The following is an 18,324-nucleotide window of genomic DNA, read 5'->3' as shown; positions in this document are numbered from 1 at the left end:
TTTTTTATTTACATCAAGAGAATTTCCATCGCAGTGGGGGTGTCCGGTGTTGGAGTAGCTCACAATGAGAGCTAAATTCGACGCTCTTCCACTCTCTCCATCTTTTCCATCCTCTCTGTCTCTGTCTCTGTCTCTCGACGATGCTCGGAGACGTTAGAGGAGATAGCGAGAGATACGGGCGCATAATGGAGGAGGAATCCGCAACAATGAGGCAACAATGAACCGACGCGCACCCCGCTGCCTGTCAACCGGTGGACAGTTCTGCGTTTTTGTGGGAACCCCACTTATATATATTTCTCCGGCATACCTGACTCCGCGTGGCCAGAGTTTCTCAAGTCTTCTCCTCCTGCCCGCTCGACCGTGACGAAAATCTATAATTTAATAGCGAGGCAAGCGAGCGGATTGTTATTAACGCCAGAAGGGACGTTCGTCCAGGTGTAATTACACAGAAGAGGAAGGATCATTGACAGAAAATGTGTTGCGCGGATATCTTTTGTTCGCTCGGTCACGTGGATGTTTCTCAGCTCTCGGCCATTGCCGAGTCTCGATGGAAAAGAAGTTTGTACGCATTGTGTTCTAGTTGGTAACCGGTTAGGGAAACTAAACACAGTTACTCCGGCGCTTTGGTTTCTTAATGTCGATGTAACTTTAATCAGACGATCAGAACCTTTAGCGAGAGAAAGCCGAGCCCGAGTTCGGAAGTTTAAAGGAAAGGTGCGATTAATTAATTCGCCTCGGCGAGCTTCCTCGAGTTTTGCAGCCTCTAATAATTATTTAAACAAGCCGTGTTTACTTTGTTCTCGACTAAGGCAAAATTCCACGTTTTGATTCCGCGAATGTTGCATTATCAACGCCGAAGTTTGCAGTATTAACGTCGAACAGTTGATCTCGCAATTTTTAAAAACATGACTCCTCGATGAAGCAACGTGCTATTTACAATTTTGTAAAGTATGGACTGAAGGTTCAACGATGGATTCTAAATTGTTGTCAACAATATTAATTCTTAAATGGTCACAGGCGCTGTTGTAGTTCTTTGATTTCTTTTTTTTTTTTTTTTTTTTTTGATAAAGGAATTGGAAATTAGACTTGTCTTCCGAATAATCAGTAAATAAAATTTCTCTTCGATTGCTTTACTAAAAATCCAATTAAAAGTCACATTACGACGTTATTAGGTAACGATATCCCGTTACAATCACAAATTGCACCAAATCCATTTGTTCGCGAGTCTTTCTACCGATAAGAAGATAAACCGGTAGATATACGGACGATAATTCTCCCTCACCCGCGAGATTCAACGAAAAGTCTTCTTTCCTCGAAAGAAGAGACCAATCGTTTTGTCGAATAAAGTTGAAAGTCAAAAAATCGACACGTTGTGCGCGACGCATGTTCACCCTGGAACGTCGTAAATCTCCGGGTGAACCTCGATTTCACCAGGATGAGCGTCGCTGAGGTTTCTTAAAAGGCACAATATGGAATAATAGGATTACATAAACAACGGCAACAAGGCATTGTGGCGGGAAGATAGGTAGGCAGAGAAAGAGAGAAAGAGAGAGAGAGAGAGTCGCGGAGGTAGCTTGGCCAGGCGAAGGTGCAGTTGGCCAGGCTAGACATTTGCCAGATTACGTTCGGTATTGAATTCGATACACATATACGCGCGCGCGCGCGCGCGCGCACACACACACACATATATGTATATACTTTGTGGATTTTATACAATAAAAGTACCACACCGCACAACCACAACCACCGTGCAACAACGACAGAACCATCGTGGTGTCACCTACCCTTCGCCAAGCGGTTTCATTCAAGTAGCGACACGCCGGTGCTTTCTATAGGGGCGCCGTCGCCATCGCCACCCCACCAGGGAATTCCACGGTTAGACGCGTCCTTCTCTTCACCCCAGTGTCGATGGCCGGTGCATTGTCAAAATATTGGCGTCGATCGGATCGGGTGAGCCTTTGTGCGTTCGCCTCATGCCCCGAGCTGACTTTTTCCAAAGCCGCCCCACGATCTTCTGAAAGAAGATTTCTCTCTCTCTCTCTCTCTCGCTCTCTCTTTCTTTCCCCATCCTATTTACACCGGCCAACGTTGAAACGTACGATCGTTCGCTAGCGAAAGCTAGGGACGATCTTCCTCTTTTACTTTCATCGCGCGCGCTCGTACGCTCACAGGGCAGGTTATTCACGATCGTTCACAACTACCGCGGACATTTTGTTTCCTCCGTGAGGTACGGGGCTTTATTAACTTTCTTATCACGCGAATGTTGCGACGCGGGATTTATTAAAAATTTAGAAGACTGTTTCCTGAGGGGACAGCTCACTCACAGGTTAGAAATTAAAAACGCGCCCTGTAGTTTTTTAACACGGATCAGGAAATCTGTAAAATTTCTGAGTTTAAAGCGAAAAGATTATGAATTCTAGCGTTTCAATAAATCTTGCAAAAAGTTTCCATCTTTTGGGAAATGGATACATGTGGATTTACGGAAAGGTCAAAGACGCCGAAACCAATGAGCTGCAAATTTGCGGTTTTGGGGGCCGAGGCTGAACCCAAAGACTCGCGCGAAGAAGATAAATGGCACGCCGGATCCGTTTTCGCTTTCCCCGCTCGTTTCTTGCTGGTATTTCTCTTTTCGCAGTAGGGAACCGGACACAGTGGCGCGCGTCAAAGCACGTCCGCGAAATTCGGTTTAGCGCGCTGTCGATCGCGATTCGGGGAAAAAGCTGTTGAGCTAATTTTATTTCCGCCGTTTCGCGATGGCTTCGGTCTCTATAACGGACCAGCTATAATGAAATGAAAGAGGATTTCGAACGAGCCAGAGAAAAGAGAAAAAAAAATAGGGGGAAAAAAAAAAGAACAATAATGGAGAGAAAGAAAGAAACCTAATTGGAACGAAACCGAAAGAATTGGGGCTCGAGTTTCGTTGGGAGGGGTAAATTGCCGAGCGAGATTTTTCGCCGGCGGAAAATTTATTAAATTCTGACGCGTTACACGTATGTACCTATCTAAACTGCGATGCGTTCGCCTGTTGTTTCCTTGTTTTAAATAATCGATCAAGCACACACAGAGAGTGTGTGGCCCGGTAGCTCAGATACGCGCGTCATATTCACTCGTTCATCCGACCACCATTGTTTCTAATACACTTGACGGAGCAAGAGCACGTTACGTGTACGCTCTCGCGTTAATGGCTTGTTACATTTGTGCAACGTACCAATAATTTTCAATATACTGACTGCGTGTATTGACAGCGATAGAATGACTGTCATCTCCTTACGAACACACGCGATGTCGACGCCACGAGGCTGGTAATTGACGTTATTGTACCGGTAACTAGGATGAAAAGACGCGAACAAATTCGTGCCGTAGGAACAAAAGCCTCGGATGCATGGCTAAATGCCGAGAGTATAGTGAGAATACGAGAACTAATTTGCTAACAGCGAACAAAAATCGGGCAGCTTCCTGGAAGACGAATTTCTACGAAATTCAGATGACTTTTTTTTGATAAATTATTCGTTTCGTCATTTTCGTCAATCATAAGCAATTGACCTTTGAAAAACACACGTGAGAAATTGTTATTCTTCTTCGCCGACGTGGCAAAATATTATCACAGTTCGTACAGTTATCTTTTTTTATTTTTTTAATTTATGATTAACGTCGCATCTACCTTCTGGTCATTAGCGACGGCTAGATACTGTTTCCTTCTTTTCAAAACGATATCTTATATCTTATGGTAAATGTTAGTTTCCTTTAGATAATTCAGGACATTTCCTATGTGTTTCTGCGACGTCAGGGCTGCCGGTTATTTTGTATTTTTGCCTTTGAGCGTGGCACTTGCTGCATTCAAATAGAAGATGATAAAATGGGTTGATAAAATTCGGTTGCATTGGATACACATTCTGGGGTTCTGTTTTTTTTTTATAGATACTCATGTGTGAGTTTGCAGTGTCCTGTTCTAAGCCTTGTCATGACTATTCTGTCTTTTCTTTTCATGTTGTGGGTAGGCATTGTTTGATAGAAATCTTGGGTTATATTATGAGTTTTTGTTCTTCTGAAGGTGTTCCATATTTTGTTCCATGATTGTTTCTCGGCATAGTGTAATGTTACAACAAGGTCTTGATAAGGAATTCGTCTTCGGATGACATCCGACGAGGGCGATGTTACTTCTTTGGCTGCTATGTCAGCTTCCTCGTTACCTTTGATTCCCTGGTGAGATGGAACCCAGGCGATGATTATGTCTTTGTCATTGTTGGTGAGGAACGTAAAAATATGTTGAATGTTTAGAATAGTTTCATGTTTTGTTTTACTATTTATGTTTCCTATTGCTCTGATTAAGCTCATGGAGTCTGTAAAAATGATGGACGATTGAGTATTGTTGTTTTGTGTATGGTGAAAAGCTTTTGCTGCGAAGATAGATGCGGCTTTTGTGCAGTTATTTGTTAGTTATCATATAGCTATATTGTTTATTAATTTATCTTCAGGATAACGAACTAGATCGTTTAATTACAAATTCAGATGTAAGTAATTATAATTCGAATTCGATTGCAAATTGAAACGCTTCTTGTAACTTCGTTTAACGAGACAATTTAATAGTAAACGAGCCCGTCGCGCGTTTACAAGGTATCACGTGCGGTGGAAAGTGTAACGGCGGAGGAACGGTGGGAGGGTGGGAGAAGATAAACGACGACGATATTCAAAGAAGAATGTGCAATAATTAATTTTCGTGGTCGCCGGGCGAACGGGAAAAGTCGCAGCCGCGGGCAATAAGACGTTATCGCGTTCGTCTCTACTTTCGTCTTCTCTTCTTCGTTTTTCTGGCTGCCGTTCCGTCGTCCCCTAGGAATTCAAAAAGACGGGAACGACGGTAAAAAGGGACTCCATAGAAATCGCCTTATCGTTCATCGTTTACGAACATCCCCCGGCAGACCGCAAACTGCCGGCCATAACCGCGACGCGGCCGGAACAGTTTTGCGAAAAGGTAGAGGCGAAACCCGGAGCGTACACACCGTACGTAGTGTTGACGTTTCTGAGCGTACACAACGTACGTAACAACAAATATCAATTACCATAAACGGCCATCTTCTCCTCGTTGTTCATACATAGCTCTGTGAAAGAAATTTTTTGACGGCTGAATTTATCTTCATTTCTTAAGTTCTCTGGTTAAAAGTGAAATATTTATTCTATTTTACGCCGTTCCCTCGAGGTGGAAGCGACAAATGCGTTACTTTGGCGAGAGACGAGTGACGACGCGTTGGAAGTTTCGCCGTGGCGCGTCTTTAATGTCGAAGCTGTAATTTTGGCAAAAATATTTGCGCGTCTCTAGTTACCCAGCGAGATGCTGAATCTGCCAGTCTAATGAACTTGACTCTTCGTTCGAAAGAAAAAAAGATAGTTTACGATTAACTTCTTCAAGGTTCGTGAAAGATTGTAGATTGTAGATGGAAGCGAAACACTGACGACATTTCGTTAACTTTAATGTTAAATCATAGGATTGACCGGCAAATCTAGAACAAAAATTTCACAATTACGGATGGAAAAGTTTGATAGGAAAATTCCGCGAATTCTCCTTTGACAGAATTTTATTTTACAAAAAAACTCACCTTGATTTTTCGTCGTTTTCAACGTCGGATAAATTCTGTCCTGTGTGTCAGCAACCTCCTCTTCTAAGAATACGAGTCCCCATTGTTCTCCTCGGCGTTAAGTCGAGGGACGAAATGTCAGTAGAAAACCCAACGAATCATCGGATATTCGACGCACGGGTGCAATAAGTGCGTCGTTAAGGTGACCAGCAAGCGTTCGTCGCGATTCATCCTCGAAGAAGAGGTTTAATTACAATTAATACACCGCACGCGGCACGGACGTCCCTCGCGGACTATAAATGAGCTCGGAGGCGTCTAATTGGCTAGGAAAGCCATCGCGTTCCCCAACTAACTTACCGAGCGTCAAAGTTGCATTAACGTAACATTTCATTTGCAATCTTTCCTCGGTTAATTTACATCGTCGACTTTTGAAGAATTTTCAAGCAAATTCAAGATGCGACACACCTTCTTGAATTTGCGGTGTGTATTTCAATAAATAATTAAGCTAAAAATACCAGAGTGGCGAGAGCGAGCAGTTTAGAATAGAAATTGAGTAAAATTTACAATGCTATATTTTTAAATCATTCATAAAAATGTGTGTAAAATTGTGCTTTATTTCTGTCCAACTTGCGGCCCGCGCTGTATAACCAGAATTGGAATAATTGAATAAGAATTTTATTATTTAAATAACTTTAACTATTATTTAACGTTCGTGATGCTCCCTTTGGAGAGTACTATAGAGTGTTATATTTCTGAACAGATCTTTTTCCCCATATAAAGCGTGCAAAAAATAAAATAGGAACAAAAATTTCAGACGATCATTTTGAAAATACTTTCTGTGTTGCCACTAATTCTACCAAACCAGATATTAATGAATTGATATCTAAAACAAACAAGCTCAATGTTCTCGCTAAAAATTTTCATATGCTTTCGAATCAAAATATATTTTTCTAATCAATGTATCGTCTCATTATAAAAGTTGTTTTAACATCCTCGTAAATAATATAGGTTACATCGAACTGATAAAAACATACGTAAACTATGTGCGGCGCTCAATAAATTTTTGTTGGCCAATGAAACCCAGGAGATTTAAAAGCGTTGGACGCTGTTAAATAATGGAAAGTCGAATTTGCAACGTCGCGACAAGATATTGGCCATTAATGGAAGAACCTTGCGTCCCTTTCAACGTTCCCTTTTCCCCTTTCGCGGGGGTGAAACCTCTTTGGGGCAATCATGAACTGGTGCCAGCATTAAACCGGCTTCGCTAAACGATTCACGCTGTTTACCGCGAGCATTAGCCGCATTATACGCACGAGTCTCGTAAAGTCTCATCTGCATGAACATCTGACATACGGTCGATCGATTGCCGCCCCATCTGCCATCCTTTTTCCCCTCCGCCACTGTTGCCATCCCTCAAACGCTTCTCGATCACGAGCTGGTTGCTCGTGATCGGAAGCAAGATCTGGCCCACAGACCAGGATCCATCATTCGCATTCCGGCATTCCATGCGTCTCCTCCTCGCGTCGCATCGAATTTCGCGAACGCGTCCACTCGCGCGTTACAAGAGGATATTCCGCACCAACGTTGTGAGATAATGTGCACGCTGCTTGTGGCACGCTCCATTCCTGCGAATTCGAATTGATTTTTTTTTTCTTTTTTTTTTTTGAATTTTTCCAAAAGATGCGCTTGCCTCGAAATTTTAGTTCTTGGGACTTTCTTACTTTGTTATACTCTTTCCGATACTTCCGATACAAATAATTTCAAGAAAAAGCAGAGAAACGAGGGTTCAAACAGCGACATTTGCCAATTTGTTGGCAAGATCATAAAAACCTTGAAACTCTTCCTCGGTGAATGGAAACGGAGAGTGATGAACGTGCTTTCGTTTCTGTTACTTTTTATTTATGACACGACTCAACGCGTAATCCCACGCGATAGATATCGCCTCACAATGCCGTTATTATACTTATTCCACTTATTACTTATTCCGCCGCGAGGACCATATTTATTACGCAATAACCAGCCTAATACACGATTCCGCCCGAGAAAGAATCCCACACGACAAATATATCATCGGCGGGCACAATACCACAGAGAAAGAGAGAGCCGAAAACTCTGGAGGATATTCATTCTCCAATTTCAAGCACCGTTCGTCCCACAAAAGGCGAGCGATTACAGATCCGTGGCTATACAAATTCAAAGCGTTCTCGTGGGTTCCAGGTGACGAAAGCGTGATCGCGTTGGCCTCGCGCGCGCGCGAGTTATTCATTATCGCTTGTCGCCGAGCGATGTAAGTAGAGCGAGCGGCCGGGGAAGTCACAGCGGAGACACCTTAAAAATAAAGGATGAGCCGCGATAAAGGAACGGGGCATTGTGAATATTCTTTTCAAGACGGGAATTGGCCCCGGCGAGTCGTCACGACTCGTTTGCCACGAATGTCCCGTCCAAATGTGTGCCGCGTGACAAAACGCGGAGACTTTCTTAAGTCCGCGCGTTTTGTCACGCTCCATACGTATCCCCCGGACGAACAAAAGGGAGGGGACCATGGTGTACGCCACGGAATACGCCAACGGTACCCGTGAGGACGCGACGTTTACCAAAGAAATACTCTCGCATCCGTCACACCGTGTGCCAAAGCTGCGCTTTGCCGAGGAAACAGAGAGAATGAAAAGCTACGATGAGGAGGAAAGGGGGAGAGCGATCTTTCAGCTCGACGATAGCCTGAGCCATGTCTTTTATCCTATTTCAGTCTAATTTCCACGCCGCCTCTGTGCAGAGTCGGTTAGTTTAACTAATTTAATGAATTCAGTTTCGAACGGTCTACGTTTGCTTGGAAATGGACCTTTTTAACGCTGGAATTATCGACGACTGAAGTATAAAATTCAAATATGCCGCAGCCTTATATTCTTCCACCTTGGAATGAATGCATGGAAATGACGATATTCCGTAAGAACACACACACACACACACACACACACACACGTGGGAATCGCGCGGTCAAACAAGCGATGAAGAATTCACCGTTACGAAACGTTTGTTGTCCCACCGTAAAACGTCACCCATTTTTCCCCCCCGGTATTTTTCTTCTTCTTTGAAATGTTAGTAACGAGTTCAATTCGGTGAATGCGATCGGGCTTAATGAAATGCGCGGGAATTCCTCGAGTCAAAGCAAACATTAACCGGATTCCAGTCAGCGTTCAGGTATTTCTTTCAGCTCGGGCGTGCTGTGTGCTCTTCAAATTAACAACGAGCTAAGGAACCTACGCTACTTTCTAGTACCTCTTTTAAAATAGTTCTCCAAATCGTTCGCCGATTTTTAATACGCCTTTGGAAGTCTCGAGGCGAATTCACAAAAGACGAAGGAATACACTACACACGTACATATAAGAATACAAAAGACATTAAAGACGAAATAATATATTCAATCTTATCGCTGTACGACAGCAAATAAATACGACATGTAAACTGAATAACTAAATAATTAAATTATCGTCGTCAAGTTTATTTTCATCGCTTGAAAGGAAATGAATATTAATAACAACGATATATACACGATCCCATTCAAGATGCGAAACGAGACATTCATTATGCAACAATCGCGGTGACACTGTTCCAATTGCTTGTCAAACAGTTTCATCGCAACTCCTTATCGCGAGATCTCATTTTCCCTTCTCGTGAAAACAGACGTAGACTTTATACACACGGACACCACGCGATAAACTATTTGTTACCTATCTCTGGGGAAAAAAAAGGAAAAAAAAAAAATGAAAAAAGTAAAATGACAAAGTTATGAATTATAAATTTCTCGCGGTCGCGAGAAACGAGATCAACTGTTCCCAGGGGCATAAAACGGTTACATAGGTTACGCTCTGTTCACGGAGCAGACTTTTATCTGGCGGCATATCGGCTAGATAATTGTCCTTAATGGTTGAAGCACGGTTGCGTTACGCCGCTGCGATCTCAAGCAGCGTTCACAAATGTTAAACAAGTAACAACCCTTCACGATGAAGCACGCCCTAGGTCCGCGGGGTTCCCCTTTTCTCTCCCCGTGACCCTTCAATTTAATCAGCCTCATTCAGTCTACCGCGAAACAACCTGCCACATGGTGGCCATTGTGCCCGTGTACTGGATATTATTAACGGCACCCTCTAACGCCGTGGATCGTTTCGTCAGTCTCTCTTCCCTGCTCCTCTTCCTCTCTTCCCTTTCTTCTTCCTTTCCTTTTTCATTTTCCTTTTTGTCTAGCGCGCTATCACCACCGTGAATAAACATCGAACACCGCCATATGCACTCTTGTCCCTTCTTTGTCGTTGCATTAGTGCCATTTACTCCTGCCCCATGCGGTGTCGCGTGACTAAAATTTGCCGGAGAGTGTGTCGCGCGCGCGTTTTTCCACTCGGTGTCACGTGACACGCGTCGCGTCCCGTTTCAAAAACCCCGGCGAATGTTTATTTTATTATATAGATACAACGCACATATATATATATATTGAAAGCGGGCGAAACAAGTGTCGTTTCAATATGGCTCTCGTGCTCGTTGTTTGGTTATTTTTTAATAACTCGAAATACGTCCTCAATCGATTGATACACCGGAGGGAGAGAGGCTGCGCGTGCGGTCATTTTATCGAACAGCGGAAAATGTTTACAATGTAATTTCATTTCGAGCACTTTGACAGTGTTTTTTTTTTTTTTTTTTTTTTTTTTGGATATTTTGAGACGTTACGAGCTTCGAATATTACGCGACGTTCGAAGCTTGTTCGGGCGAGTTTGATTTGAGGGTAAAAAAATATCAAACTCGATCCGCCTCGCGGATCAGATCTAAAACCACGAATTCCAGACGTTACCTTTCCACTTTGCGTTCATTTCGCTCGCCAAAGCGTCATCTTCTCCGCGCCGTTGAAGAATTTCCGATAGATGAATATTTGATCCAAACATGAAATATTCACGGGAAAAGTCCTCGTAGATCAACGGGCGAATCACATCGCGCAACGTCTACATTGTCGCGTCGAACTAGTGGATCCCTTTGCTCAAATAAAAATTGTTCGCGCAGCGTGACACGCGAAACACTCTCGGCTGCATAATCGGTACAAGTTTCTTTCTTCTGTTCGGAATATTTTAACCACGAGTACACGAGTACGCGTAGGTGTGTGTGTGTGTGTGTGTGTGTGTGTGTTGCACGTATATACGGATAGTTTCTTCAGAGATCTCTCTACGTCGGATCTAGCACGGGCCTCTAACATTCCGGAACTCTGTCCCATCAAACTTAATGGCCGCAATGGAGGACACCGATACTTGTAAAATAAATTACTCCGTGCTTTTTTCTTTATCCCTCTCAACGGTCGTTGCGTCTTAATGTTACAATAAACGTCCGCGCGGTGACTGATTGATACTGACAATAGGAATAGGAACTGCTAGTTGGAGATGATCGATATCATCTCGCGCGGACAACATGAGCGCGCTTTACAACCGATGTTAGGACGGAGGCCATTTTTTAACGTTTAGCTCTTCGACGCTATCGGCCGTAGATCGATAGGGAATTACACGGATTTAAAATATTTTATAGTCACGTCTCGGCTGAAATATATCTACTGACTGTCCATGGGGAACTTTAAGGAAGAAATGACTCGTTCGTTTGCTCGGTTCGTGGTATTTGGAGAGCGAGGGGAAATTAAAAAGAGGAAGGATGTCGGGCGGGAAAGAGAGGGGGGAATGGAGAAATAAGGTTTCACAAAGCCCAAAATATTTCTTCCATTGGCAAGACAAAATGAACGTTCTTCGTGAGAAGGATCATTGCTTCGATAAATTACTACCGTAGGAAATGTAATATCGCTGTTCGCCGGTAACACTTTATCGGGAAGAAAACGAGACGTTTCTTCGTGGCACTGGGAAAAGGAAGAAAATTAAAAATTGGAAGGGGAGAGATGAAGTTTCACAGCGGGATATCTTTATCTATCGACCGAGTCCGCGGGACGAAATCTACAAGAAAAAATGTACAGCTACTACTATTTTGAAAATTGTTTCGCTACTATTTCGAGAAGAAAGAGTCGTTCTCTCGTGGAATTGAAAGGAGGAGAGATATTATATTAGAAATAATTTTGAAAAGTCATTTAAAGAAAGAACTGAATCGTTCTTTCGTTGAATTAGAAGGGGAAACAACATTAGAAATAACAAACGAATTAACGATTAGAATAAGAATTTTGATTGCATCGCCGTTGACTGAGATACGAATATTCTCTAGAAAGAAAGATTGTCATTCCGAAAAGAATTGCTGCCATGAAAATAGAACAACAGAACCGAGCTCTGACCTTGATTGATTTTTCTCGCTCACGTCTTTATACCTTTATGAGGGTAGGCATCATCTATCAGGATCAAGTTAGAGGCGATTCTCTTTCCCGAAGAAAGTCTTTCCGATTGCCGTGGTAAATTCATTATCGCCATCGAAAGTGGCGAAGCGATTAAAGGATAGTTTACCCCGAGGCCGATACGAAGACAAATCGAAGCGAATCGGGGCGTCAGGCGTCGCTCGTTAATCATCGCAACTGCCGTAGTCATCTTCATCATTATCATTATTGTTAACTGCCACGGGTAAAAACCGATGGACTCGTCGATTTTGACTGATGCGTTCTATCACATCCGATATTCAATCGTGAATTAAATCGATCTTATAATCGTACTCGTTAAGCTTTTTCACAACGCTGCCGATCCTTTTGGAACCACGATGACGATCGAGTTTTCGCACTCGATGAACTCCTCCGTTCTGATAAATCATTTTTTCATCCTTGGACAATTTCGTTTTCATGTGCAATTGTCACTTGACGATTCATTTTTAACTATTTATGCTTTATATTGCTTTTTTTTACTAACAATAAGTACTACTTACAATTAGCAAATTACTATTTTTTTACGAGGCACTAGCTAGTAATTTACGCGAGATATCGTAAAAAATATTTTAACAAAAAGAACTGTGGTCATAATAAAATCCTTATGGAACCGTGATGACGATCGAGTTCTCGCACTCAATGAATTCCTCCGTTCTGATAAATCATTTTTTCATCCTTGGACAATTTCGTTTTCGCCTGCAATTGAAAAGAATATTATTTTCAATGGTGGACGATATTTGTCCCTGGAAAATTCGTTTTTAACTATTTATGCTTTATGTTACATTTTCTTTTTTTTACTAACAATAAGTACTACTTACAATTAGCAAATTACTATTTTTTTACGAGGCATTAGCTGGTAATTTACGCGAGATATCGTAAAAAATATTTTAACAAAAAGAACTGTGGTCATAATAAAATCCTTATGGAACCGTGATGACGATCGAGTTCTCGCACTCAATGAATTCCTCCGTTCTGATAAATCATTTTTTCATCCTTGGACAATTTCGTTTTCGCCTGCAATTGAAAAGAATATTATTTTCAATGGTGGACGATATTTGTCGCTGGAAAATTCGTTTTTAACTATTTATGCTTTATATTACATTTTTTTTTTTTTACTAACAATAAGTACTACTTACAATTAGCAAATTACTATTTTTTTACGAGGCATTAGCTAGTAATTTACGCGAGATATCGTAAAAAATATTTTAACAAAAAGAGCTGCGGTCATAATAAAATACAACGTTTGTATCTGATCTTGTATCAGAGAGTGCATAATTTCTCTCGTGACTCTCGCGGTTCGCCTTTTTTCTCTCCCCCTTTTTCTTGTACGTATATACCCTTTTCGGCTCTCTGTCCGGCGTGCAACCTTCGGCACATGTAATTTCGAGAAACTTGAACACTCGCGTGCACGTGCCCTCGACGTTCACGTGTGCACGTCAGATTGGAGGCGTTCAATTGCCCGGGCCGGGAATCCGGCTGAAAGCGGATCCCTTATTGCGTTTTAACCCTTTAATGGATAGGAACATGGTGGTTTGTTACGTTGTTTGTTATACGGGCATGAAGCTACATGAAGCCGGATTTTTTTGCTCTCGCGAAGCACGCTGCCAACGACTGTTATTCGTTGCCGTTACTTTATAGAACGTAGTTTCTTTTTCCACGGCAAGTGTACTTTGATTCTCGAATGTTCGCTCCTGTTTTGTTTATTCATTTATTTATTTCTTTTTTCAATAGCAAAGTCGATTACCGCTGAGAACAAATGTTCTTATTTAAAATCAACGTACAGTAATGGGCGAACAGTAATGTTTCAAACAAGAAATTAATTTGGGATAAATCCATTTTTACTCGAGATTATCCGTAAAAATGGAATTGTCGGGGAGATGAAGTTATGAAATCGAACATTCGGAAACAAAAAAAAAAGAAAGAGATGCAAGCGTGACGGAATTTATTTATTCCACACCATGTTGCACGTGAATATTTTGTGATCACGACTATTTCAGAGAACGAATCGCTCAGTGTTTGTCGGATGTATGAGCTCTCGTAGCTTTAAACATGCAAGAACTATATTTATTCTGTACTCTATATTATTCTATATAATTATATATTCTATAGAACATTTTTATAAAAGAAATTAACGTTCGCAGAGAAGAAAAAGAAAAGCATGATCCGCATTTGATCTATGATCAGTCAGAGACTCAGTGAAAGAACAGTGACAAAGACGCGTTGAATATCGCGTGGAACAGCCCTGACGGCTTAGAGAAATCGTTGATACGGCGCATAAATCGTTTGGGTATCCGGTTGACACGCATCCGCGGATAAAATAGCGCCCTCTCAGGTAGTTGGGTTGGAAAGGGGACGACAGGGTGGGCCTAAGTCTCTTGTCGGGGTTGCCACTACAGGACGGGAGGAACGGTGCTTGTTCTATAACTACTTTGACACGTTCCACGTCGCTGTTGTCAGTGAGTCTCGCCTTAAAGAACCGCGGGATGTCGTGTAGCTCGCAGCGGTACATCGACGTCCCGCGGCTCTTTCAACCGAAACACTTGGAAACACTTTAAAACGGTGTGCTGCACCGCCGGGCCCTGGCTGAAAAAAAGCTTTCGAGTCGTATCTCGCGCCGCGTGACAGATCGGATTTATGCGAATAACGAAAAAAAACCGCGAACGATCCCGGCGATTTCTTCGATCGTTATCGTGTCTCTGCGCCGAGTCGATCGATCATTGTAAAATCTCTCGAGGAAAGAAGAAGTCCAGCTCTTTATGCAAACACATCCCGCGCGTATTTTATTTTCCAATTTGCTGTCAGTTTCTTGACGACCTTTCAGATTCTAATTTAGTCTTCTCAATGCGCTACTGTCTCGTTACAATTGCGAACAAATACGAACAATCAAGTTTCGACGAGGACCGTGTTTTTCGTGGTTCAAAGGTCGCACGGATGTTTCGTTCGATTGAAACGGGGTTTGCGAATCTTCCGAATGCGCAGAAGAATTAATTATCTTCCTGTGTTTAAGGTCAGAGATCGTGCGATCTGTTTCGGTTTAAAGTGAAATGTCACGTGAAACGTGGGTTGTGCTTTGACGAAAAAAAAAAAAAAAGAAATTGCAAAAAGTTATTAAATGTCAAAGGATCCTTTCTTTTTAGATGTTTACTTTAAAAAAATTGCTTGAGCTATTCACGTGTTTGCGGGAATTTTAAAGAATTTTTTTTTTACAAAATAACTTCTTTTCTCTTGTGTCCTAGATTTACTCTTCCATTTCAACAAACATTTCATTTATTCCATCTTTGAGGAAAACAGGCTAAGAAAATAAAAATGTAAAATTCGAACGTCCTTCGAAAATCAGCAAATTCGAGAGTCTTATTTAACTATTAATTGGAAATAAAAGAAAGAGAATAGGGTACGCGTCACGTGTGATAATCTTAAGGCGTTGTGAGCAGGACTTAAAAAGTTCGAAACTTCCTCCTCGTCGTAGTGCTTTTTCTCCCACGAAATCACGGAAACAATTTCACGATGATGAAGTAATTAACGATGATATCGCGTAGTTTAGCTGGTGGAAAACACATGCATCGTGCCCGTATAACGATGAATTTAGTTTATTACGTACAGGGGGGTGGTTCAGATAAACCATCAGAAAATATCGCGTCGCATTATCGATGTAACCGCGTTTGGAGTAGTTTTATCGTTCATTACGCAATGTCCAGCCGGTGAGTAGATTATCGGCAGAGTCGTTTTAATGAATTTCATCGATCTCTCACCCGATAGTTATAGCCATTCCCCGTACACGGTCTCCAAGAGTGCTTGTTACCTGATGGCAAACATTTTCACGATAAACAGTCTGAAGTGTTTAATTATTTTGAGCCGTTAATGCGTAAGACACAGATATAATTAAAACGTGACCTAATTAAAATCAACGCTTCTGGATTATTTTTCCCAGTTTTGAAACGTTCCAGTTCTGCAATTGACTTTTATTGCAATATATCTCGCTCGTCTCAAATAATGATAGCAAATCATGATATGTTCAATTTTTATGATCTCTTTCTCTGCGTACACGTGTTGTTCTATATGTTTTATAGTCGAGAGTTGTTGTAAAAATCTTTACCATCCCTGTCTCTGATTTAGAAATTTTTTAGAAAAATAGTTTCACTTTTCTAGCTTTTGGATATCCAGTACAATTTGTGTAATATCAGTTTTTTCTTACCAGACAAGCTGACTCGAGACACTCTCCGACATTCTCTGTGTGTAATATTTGATGTTAAGATTTAATCAGTGATTGTTCTGTCAAGTGCTGTACTTTGGGAAAATTATAGAAATTGAAATTAAAGTTAAAGTACTATACTTTACTTTGGGAAATTGCAAAAATTAAAGTTTTTATTTTTATGCGCTCTAAGCAATATTGAACAAAATATATTTTCCTCGGAAAACAATTTGTGTTTTATAACTTAAAAAAATGTGAACTTGCTTCGACCAGTGCCGCCAGAGAAATGTGACAATCGCGGAGTGATTAAACCGTGAACTTCCCAAAAGTTCTATCTCAACATTGCAAAATTACAACCCTCGTAGAATTCCTCGTAGATAAGCTACGAGAATGGAAATTTCCACAGTAAAAGTTCACGTAAACGCGACTGGCAGACACAAGGATTGATACGTTATCAGTGCAATAAAAGGGCCCCGATATTTCTCAGAATTTACTTTATCGTCCATTATTCACGCGACCGGACACCCTCGATTGTTTCAAAACGCTATCTTCAACGACAATTTCTTCTATAAACTACCTCGAGAGATCTTTTATCTCGTAGCCTCCTCGTCACCGGCCGAATGAATCTCGCTTCCCAAAGATACGAATCAGTGGTAGAACATCCCCGTTGACGTTGCAGATTGCCGAGGATTCGCCGAGTGTCGGATTAATGGCATCTCGGCGGGGTGCAACAATGCCTGCGCCCCCGGAAATATATCGGGCTCGGGTTTTGATTCGTGGACGCCGAACCCCTCGTACCACACTCCGTGTCGGGGACGATCCAATGTAAATCCACGCGCGTGTACCTACAAATGTACAACGGGGGACAGAGTGAGTGAGAGAGAGAGAGAGAGAGAGAGAGAGAGAGAGAGAGAGAGAGATTTAAGGAGACTCATTGTTGAGAATGGTCTCCCCCAAAATTTTCGCTTGAAAACGCCTCTGCCTTGACGCCTGTTTCCTTCGATTTCCTCGCTCGGAGGCACGTAACCGTAAAATGGCCGATCATCCTCAATGCGCCAGACAGATACGCACGTTTTATTCGCTCGACAAACCTCCAGAAAGCTGTGCAAAGTTATAGAAAGTTGCAGTAGGAGCGATACGCTTCAAGTCGTGGCACAATGGTTTATACTCGTTGCCAGTGGACCGCCAAGTATTCGGAATGGTTACCACAGGTGTAGTTGTGTGAAACATTTTGAAATCTTGTTAAGATTGTAACCTAAAGACTAAGGAGGTTAACGCAAAATTTTGCCCTAAAAGATGTGTTTTTTTTTTTATTCAATGTTAGGAAAATCGGAAACTATTTTTGCCGATGGCATTCGTCTCGTTCGAATTCTTAAATCTTAAAAAAATATCTGTAGAACAAATGCCGTGCGTCGAAATTCGTCGATGAACGGTGAATAATAATGGGAAATAGGTTTCTATAGATTCGCGAGCAATCGATGGATTCCCGATTGAAAGAGAGAAGTTTAGAGTTTAGGGCGGACGGTCAGCGAGCGTTTAGTCTATACGTCTTCGATAAACCTTGGGCAAGTTAGCCGCGTTACGAAATCGAAGTCGATCGAGTTCGCTCGTTGTCGGACAACTTCTGCGTCGAATAGCTCCGGAATAGCCGATAGATATTTACCTCCGAGCGTCCCAAGTATTCACGAAATTACACCGAAACTCCTCGGATATCCGGGGCTTCGCGTGATCCATGAACGACGCCGGGAATTCGATCGGCTCGCTGCTAGGGAAATTCATGGCTTTCCACGCGAATTAGACGCTAACCTTACCTCTCGTGTACAAGTTCTCTGTCGAACCTCTCTCTCCCCCTTCCCCATCTAAAATAACGATCCCAACGATCGAAGCCACCCTCTCTCATTCTTTCTCTCGGTAGCCTAAATATTTGTCCTCTTGAGAAATTATTCCTCCTAGAGCGGACTTTTAGGAGCGGCCGCTGTCGGAACACCGGTGAAACGATCCGTGTCGAATAAATGCTGGCTCGTTAGCGAAATTGTCGATGGAACGGGCGAGACTGCTCCGACAAGTTCTCACGAGCCAAGCTCGGCGGTCCAATTTACGAGGGAGCGACTCCCGGTGACACTCTTGTGGAGTCTTTGGAATTTTCGACACTCGGCTCGGAGGATTTTCAATCTTTTGAAAAAAAA

General features: G+C 42.1%; 1 protein-coding gene across 1 annotated transcript; it reads right to left on the bottom strand.

Moving 5' to 3' along the window:
* Positions 1 to 3,734: 3,734 nt before the first annotated feature.
* On the bottom strand, positions 3,735 to 5,091 carry LOC122538903. Its single transcript, XM_043673399.1, has 3 exons — positions 5,061 to 5,091; positions 3,923 to 4,340; positions 3,735 to 3,831 (listed from the first exon to the last, which is right to left on the bottom strand). The coding sequence occupies exons 1-3, from the start codon at positions 5,089 to 5,091 to the stop codon at positions 3,735 to 3,737; spliced, it is 546 nt and encodes a 181-aa protein (XP_043529334.1).
* Positions 5,092 to 18,324: the final 13,233 nt, after the last annotated feature.

Source organism: Frieseomelitta varia, unplaced genomic scaffold, assembly GCF_011392965.1.
Source record: "Frieseomelitta varia isolate USP_RPSP 00005682 unplaced genomic scaffold, Fvar_1.2 scaffold_182, whole genome shotgun sequence".
Taxonomy (NCBI): Eukaryota; Metazoa; Arthropoda; class Insecta; order Hymenoptera; family Apidae; genus Frieseomelitta; species Frieseomelitta varia.
The sequence above is the reverse complement of the archived record's forward strand: the minus strand, read 5'-3'. Positions and strand labels throughout refer to the sequence as shown.